Consider the following 8,213-nt stretch of genomic DNA (forward strand, 5'->3'; position numbering starts at 1 on the left):
GGAAATTTTCTACATCTCAGCTAGTGAATGGGCCAGAATATACATTACAGAACACATTTCTTAAAAGGTATATATCTTTTTACTGATGCCACTATGGAACCATAGACTATTTCATCAAATATGAGGTAGCATCTCAGAAGCCATATTTACAAATACACTTCTCCAATAATGTTTTGGCCATTGCTTCTTAAATATCACAGACAAACTGTATCTGTTTATGTTTCTATGCCTGCCAATTAGGCCTTATTTTAAGAATGTTAAATTGCTGTTTCTGTAGGATTCCTTTGAATATAAATATTATGATATCTAACTTGAAGCCTCAAATCTGGTTAGACTGTTTTTAATTGAAAGATCAAACCTAACTCCTTTTTGCATTTCTCAATTTTTTCCCATAGATGCAGATGAGTGCCTACTTTTTGGACAAGAAATCTGCAAAGATGGTTTCTGTTTGAACACTCGGCCTGGGTATGAATGCTACTGTAAGCAAGGGACGTACTATGATCCTGTCAAACTGCAGTGCTTTGGTAAGCTTTAAGGGATACAGTATGGTGTACTGTGAAAATATACAGATGGAAAAAAATACGTATGCTACGGAGTAAAAACAATTTCCTTGAATCTAAATCATATGTTGAAAAGACGTGTAAATGTTATAGGGATCTTTTTCTTAAGCACGATTTAAGAAAATTTAAAAAAAACACCTCTGTACTACTGTTTGAATGTATTTCAAACAAAGAGTTAATATTCGCTGTCGAATTATAATTTAGGCCACTGGTAAAACTGAAGTGTTCTTTTGGTCTGTAGAACCTCCTGTTTCATCACTCATACGGTGCAAGTGAGAGCCATTTTAAATACTGACCCAGACTTTCATGCTTAAGCAGAAAACCATATACACTAGGCAGAAAAACAGAGCAAAAGGAAATAATTTTAAAAGTTATCATAAAGAGCTATTTTAGCTTAAATTTCTAAGCATATCCTGTTCATGGATGTTTTCTTTCCTTAATGTCAGCAGCAGCAGCAATATTGTTTTTCTCTCAGAGCAGCTGACATTTTCATAGTCAGAGCCACTTTCTTTTAGATGATAATGTGTGGTTAATTAAAAGGTGGCAGCCCCTGGAATCTGGACTGAATATAGCAATGTGTAAAGTGTGGTAAGTGTATGAGGTACAACTGACGGCTGATTTTCTTTAGTAATATATATATGTATTTTTTGACTTAAGATATGGATGAATGTCAGGACCCAAACAGTTGTATTGATGGCCAGTGTGTTAATACAGAGGGCTCTTATAACTGCTTCTGTACTCATCCCATGGTCCTGGATGCTTCAGAAAAAAGATGTATACAACCGGCTGAGTCAAACGGTATGTTTCCAGGAGATGCAAACCTGTGTCCACATAAATATCATAAGGTTTTCCTTTTGACTGAAATGTGAACTGTTGGAAAATAGAAAAATAAAAAAGGATTCTCTGGGTATTTTGAAATAACTAAAATGAGATACTTACAGAAATACTAAGATGCCTATCATCAGTATGTGTGAGATTTAATAGCCTGGACGTACTCATTCAGTGTGGAATATGGAGGGGCTGAGCAGATGACAGGGTTGTTCCATGGCTGAGGATTCATCATCCCTAACCTGCAAAGGCAGCTGAGGGAAATGTAATTCAGGGAAAGATAATTAGTTGTGCTCAGCAGAGTGGGGGGCGTGGATAAGGCTCGGCAGAACAGAGGGTGGAGTTCACAGGGTGGTGGAGAGCCCTGAAGTCCACTGATAGAAACTCCCTGATGCTACTGATAATTGGCAAAAGGCCGCTGATAACTGGCCTAATCTATCAGTCACCTCAGGAGACTGCTTTGGATAAAGTCAATTGGTAGGCAGGAATTGAAGACTCTAGGATGAAGTGTCACTAGTCCAGGGCTTTGGCAGATTAAATAGATGAGAAAGCATGAATCCAAGAAGTGTTACATGGAAGGAAACGGTAGGGTCTGACAGGAGTCAGTGGTGAAAAAGTGAAGATTAGAAGAGTGAGAAGCCCCTCAGGCTTAAGAAGGACAGGCAAGATAGTGGACATTTTATGTAACAGTAGGAAGCCATAGTGGGAAGTGATGTGTTGGAACTGGATGGGCAGGTGGAATTTCAGCTGATGGAATGATACCCAGTTGGAGATGACAGAATTGATCCATTGAAAGACCAGACTGGATTCAGACTTTTACTTGGAAGTCACTCTTAGAAATAGAGAAGGAAACTTGGAGACTTGCTGGCTTCCAACACAGTGTTTATAAATAGAAATAACTGTGCGATTTTCATAGAACTATGTCTTCATTTTCAGAACACTTGGAAGAAGTTGATGTCCACCAAGATTTGTGCTGGGAACATCTGAATGATGATTACGTGTGTGGCCGGCCTCTTGTGGGCAAGCAGACAACGTACACTGAGTGCTGCTGTCTGTACGGAGAGGCCTGGGGCATGCAGTGTGCCCTCTGCCCTATGAAGAACTCAGGTGAGCCGGCATCCAATTCCTTCTGCAGGAGGCCTTTGGGGACAAGTTCATCTCACCTCCTTTGCAGCCTGACATTTTTCTTCTATATTTTCACCTTTACTCTTGATATCGTACTTTCATCACTGTGTGTGTGTGTGTGTGTGTGTGTGTGTGTGTGTGTGTGTGTGAAGGGCAGGATTGCATAAATATTTGGCTTCTGGTTTACCTCCACTCCAGACCCTGTCATTAATTTTTGAAACCCTCATTCCATTTCCCCAATGAATGATAAATGACCCAAAGAAACATAACGTAGCAATCAGTGGCATAGGCTTAGAATTTATATTTCCTGGCAGTTCATTTTTTACTACAATTCTTCTCATTCCTAACAGTTTCTACTTAGAGCAAAACATATATTAGACAGGAGAAAATCATTGTAGGTCAAAGTCCAAATTTTCATGTCAACCCCTATATATGGAGATATAAGAAATGGGTTAGAACAAAAAGGAAGGAGTATAGAAAGTAATTAAAGAAATATTTCAACAAATCTTTCAAGTTCTGGATCTATCTGAGTTGAAACCTTTGACCAAATGGAAAAGATGAGACAGTCTAAGCTCCCACTTTCATCCCCTTCCCAGTTTGGAGGAGGCCTGGAAGGCGCTGACTTCGTGCTTCCTGGCTGGGCTGTTTGGTGACTATTCAGTCATGCACTGATGGCTAATTTTGCTTTTTACCACCATAGCAACTTCTCATTAAAGGAAAGCACTCGAAAGTGTCTGGTATGTCCTTTTGTAAAGCTGACTTGTTAAAGCTAGAAAGACCATGTATAAGTAGAAAGCAAAGGAGTTTATAATGAATATATTCTCAGAATGGTCGAGAGGGGAAAAATTGTTTGAAAAGAGGAAATGCATTAATTTTTAGTTAATTCAATTAGAATATTTCTTTCAAGCTGTTCAATAAATTAGCTTTCCAGCGTAGAAATAACTTAAAACCAAGGTAGCATGAAAGCGAAAATAATTGAGAATTCCCGTAAGAAGAAAATGAGTAGTCAAGGATAAACAGCAAATACGTAAAGCATTAGACGGCAATGATAGTAGCCCGGAATTGGAAAGAGGGCAGGTCTGGGGCCAGATGGGGCTGAGTCTGGAATCCAGCACTGCCATGGCAGCTGCAGGACAGAGGAAAAATAACCTCATCCTGTACAGCTCATTTGTAAACCGGAGGCATCTGTGTCTGTCTTGCCGGGTTGTGGAAGGGCTGGGAGGATGCAGGTAGAGCAGGGGGTAATTACTAGCTTTACTGGTTGTTTTGGGCCCCGGAACCAGATGCCACGGGGAGACAAAAGTGAAATCACTAAGATGTGAGTTCACTGAGGCTTTTGAGTCCTCTCCTCACAATGCTATACTACCTCAAATCTTTTTTACTTACGCAGTTTTTTTTGACTAATTTTTTTCCAAAAATAACATGTATTCCTCCTAAAGCATTAAAATAATCAAAGGAGTTATATTCTCTCCACCTGCCCCATCACAGTTGAACTCTTGCTCCTTAAAAACACTCACTTTGACAGTTAGAGTATTATCATCCTAGCATTTTCCTGTACATTAATTATCATTATATATTAGTTATTGCTGTATAATAATATATTGATATTCAACAGAATGTTTATAACTGAAGTCCATATCATCAATCTAACTTATATATAGTTTTTTATTTTGTACTTCAGCCTCTCTGAGATTGGGGTCATCTGATAATCATGACATATAACAATGTCCACAGGTATTCTTTCCCAATTTTTAACATCTGTTATATCAGGATACATTTTACAATCTAGGATCTCTTAAAATTGATGAAAGTTAGTTCTTAAACATTTTCCATATTGATATATTTAGGGGTACAAGTGTGGATTTCTTACATGCATGTATTGCATGGTGGTAAATGAAGTCTGTGTTTTTCGTGTACCCATAACATGAATAGCGACCACTACCCAATAGGTGATTTTTCAACCCTTACCCCCCTTTCAGACTCCCATGTTTTGGAGTCTCCAGTGGCTGTTATTCAGCTCCATATGTCCATGTGTACCTATTTTTTAGCTACCATTTATAAGTGAGAACTTTCAGTATTTCACTTTCTGTTTCTGCGTAATTTCAATTAGGATAGTGACCTCCAGTTTCACCCATGTTGCTGCAAAAGGCACAATTTTATTCTTGGTTAGGGCTTTGTGGTATTCCAGTGGTATTCCATCGATAAAGAAGTTTTCTTACGGAGGCATTCCTGCAGGTGCATACGTGAAGGTTCACTGCAGTATTGTTAATGAAAGGAAAATCAGGACTGGGGCAAGATGGGGCAGGGAAAAGTTAGGGGAGGAAAAAAACAAATGCTCAGCCTTAGAGATGGCTAAATAAATCATGGTACATCTAGAAAACAGATTCCATACAGCTGTTTAACAATTATCGTCTTTTGGCCGGGCGCAGTGGCTCACAGCTGTAATCCCAGCACTTTGGAAGGCCAAGGCAGGTAGATCATGAGATCAAGAGATCGAGACCATCCTACCCAACATGGTGAAACCTTGTCTCTACTAAAAATACAAAAATTAGCTGGGCATGGTGGTGCACACCTGGAGTCCCAGCTACTTGGGAGGCAGGAGAATCGCTTGAACCTGGAAGACGGAGGTTTCAGTGAGCTGAGATCATGACAGTGCACTCCAGCCTGGCAACAGAGCAAGACTCTGTCTCAAAAAAAAAAAAAAAAATTACCATCCTTTGAATGTAAATTAGTACAGCCTTTATGGAAAACAGTATGAAGATTTCTCAAAGAACTAAAAATAGAACTATCCCCCAGCCCACGTCCCCCTGACACCCCTCATCCCCCCCACAATGCCACTAACTGGGTACCTAACCAAAGGGAATTTCTTTATCCATTCCTCCATTGATGGACACTTAGGTTGACTGTCTCTTTGCCGTTGTGAATAGTGCTGCAGTAAACACACAAATGCAGGTATCTTTTTGGTATAACGATTTCACTGCCTTTGGGTAGGTACCCACTAGCTGCCTGGGAGGCTGAGGTGGGAAGGTGGCATCAGCCCAGGAAGCAGAGGTTGCAGTGGGCCAAGATCACACCACTGCACTCCATCCTGGGTAGCAAATGTCTCAAATAGATAAATAAAATTATTTTATTCCCCCAAAATATTGTAAAAATTTACACTCAATTTAATTGACTAGGTTTAAAAACCTTCAAGTATTTTGTTATAAGAAATGAATTTTTGAATAATGTAGCAATATTCTAAAAATGAATCTTATTTTAAATCTATTCTAAAAATATGGATTTCAGAATATTGCATAAATTGTTTTCAACTAAGGTTTTCAAAACCATTTTAAAAAGTAAATTTGAACAAATACATATGAAGAAGTATATGTTATATAATATTTTTGGAAGAATACAGCGTATCGGGGGAAAATGCTACCATTTGCCAAATTAAAAAAAAAAAAAAGATTAGCATCATTGCTGTACTATTTCTAGTTTGTATATGCACAGTTATTATGATAAAATGTCCAAAAAGAATCTCTACTGCACATGGTCAGCCAAACCAAAATCAGTGATTTCCAATCCGTTACTTTTTAAAACAATGGTAGTTTTTCTTGTTAACTGTATTATCATTTTAACCTCCAGCGTACAAATTCATTGACATTAAAGATGCTGGGTGGGCTGGTTGGTGAAAACAACTACTTAGGCTCTTGAGGCACCTGTGAAGGACCCCAGGATTCCAGGAAATGCATGTTGAAAACTGCTTTCAAGATGTATGCATTGGTGTATAGGAATTAGTGAGGCAGTCCCAAAGGAACTTTTTGTGTGTCTGTGTGTGTGACATAGTCTCGCTCTGTCACCCAGGCTGAAGTGCAGTGGTGCAGTCTCAGCTCAGTGCAACCTCCACTTCCCAGGTTCAAGCGATTCTCCCACCTCAGCCTCCCAAGTAGCTGGGATTACAGGCACACAACACCTCACCCAGCTAATTTTTTGTATTTGGTAGAGACAGGGGAACTTTTCTTTTATACTACCAAAATTAGGGACCTAGAACTAGGCTATGGATCATCTATTCTGAATCCAGAGAGAAGTATACAGTAAAATTAAACTTTTCCATGGGTCCTGTGATTAGTTGGCATTCCCTTAATTGGCACCTGGTCATGTAGTCACATTTACACGAAACCATGTCTTGTTGCAAAGCACATGTTTGCTGGAGTTGCGTGAACTAAGAGGAACCCCAGGGCATCAAGGTTAGCACATGTGCTCTAGAACCAGGTAGCCTGGCTTTTGCATCCTGGTTTGCAACTTCTTATCTCCATGACCTTATTAATTTTCTCTATATATACCTCAGTTCCTCTTGTGAAAATAATATCTGCCTTGCAGGGTGGTTGTGAGAATTAAATAACACATGAATATTTCAAATAGCGTTTGGCACGTGGTACATTTTCAGAATATATGAACAACAATGGCTGCTACTACTAGGTGTCTCAGATCAAATGCATTTTCAAATGTAATTAAAATCCAAAGGATCTTATAAAATATCTAATTATCCAATAGCATGTGAACACAAATTAAGCATAGACAAATGCAAAAATAATGTTCTTAATATAAGACTTGCTGTTTTAAACCACTGCTTCATAAACATTTGTGGGCATGTCAGTTACCTGGGGGAGCTTGTCAAAAAACAGATTCCGGCTTCTCTCTTGCAAAAGATGGGGCAGGGTGGGGGACACAGGATACCGCATTTCTGATAAGCCCCAGGCTGCTGCTGCTTCCTCCTCAGAGTGGACTAGCAAGTTCTAGAACATCTTATAGCATCTGACTTTATTTTGTTAAAACCTGCTTTACTGCTGATAGTTATTTTTCATAAAGGAAGCAAAGAATATGTGGATTTTAAAACTAGTTTGTTCATAGTTTCTGCCATGGAACCTTTTAAATACACTGTTCCTGGATATCTTGATGGTTGAGAAGGACCACATTGTCTATCTCTTCATCTAAGCACTGGACTAATCCCAGCCTGTCAGACATCAAACATCCTAGTTTCCTGAGGAGTGCAGTACCGCTTTGGGGAACAATTAGTTACTGATGGAATCAGTGCTGGAGGAATTTAAGGAATAAATTGCACCACTTGTCATCAGCTTTAAGCATTAAAGTGCGGTGTAAAGTAAAGCTTTGGCTCCAGAGTGAGCTTTCACACTTCTGGTCCAATAGGTCACGGGCACTAATTCTTGCTAAAGCAGCAACTACATCAGAGAATACTGGTAGGTGGAGGAGGTAGGAGTGGCTGCTTAAATAGTGTTTTCTGGAGTTAGATGACTTCTTGCATATTGGTACCACATGCAGGGGAAATTAGGGTGATGTATTGTGTCAGGGTAGCTTTACATAAGGAGAATTGCATAATTGTAGAATTAATACGTTTCTGGGGCTGCTTAGGATCCCATTTCAATGCTCAGCTGAAGTCTTGGAGGCCAGACAGCAGACTGCACTAGGAGGAAGTTGCTGATTTCTCCTTCACCATGGTTGTGTCATGGACTGACAGCTTCCCCATTCAGACCTCTGGACACCTTCCTTGCCCCATTCCAGCCCCTGACTCCTCTTCTCCTTCCCCTTTCCCAATATCCACTGATCCTGCCCACTCTTAAAATGATTTTGGTGGCTCACTGTTTTAGGGAGGATCCTCAAGTTTGTGTGGTCCTTTCTTTTTTTTTTTTTTTTTTTTTTTTT

General features: G+C 39.5%; 1 protein-coding gene across 9 annotated transcripts in view; it reads left to right on the forward strand.

The window, feature by feature from the left end:
• LTBP1 (latent transforming growth factor beta binding protein 1) overlaps positions 1-8,213 on the forward strand; it is a 463,242-nt gene that overhangs the window by 425,182 nt on the left and 29,847 nt on the right. For all 9 annotated transcript variants that reach the window (XM_017534853.2, XM_017534855.2, XM_037740749.1 and 6 more), the window contains 3 exons: positions 396-524; positions 1,218-1,358; positions 2,325-2,495. In XM_017534853.2, the coding sequence (XP_017390342.1) occupies positions 396-524; positions 1,218-1,358; positions 2,325-2,495 (441 nt within the window). The remainder of the gene's footprint in view (positions 1-395; positions 525-1,217; positions 1,359-2,324; positions 2,496-8,213) is intronic.

This window comes from Cebus imitator, unplaced genomic scaffold (assembly GCF_001604975.1).
Source record: "Cebus imitator isolate Cc_AM_T3 unplaced genomic scaffold, Cebus_imitator-1.0 Scaffold88, whole genome shotgun sequence".
NCBI lineage: Eukaryota > Metazoa > Chordata > Mammalia > Primates > Cebidae > Cebus > Cebus imitator.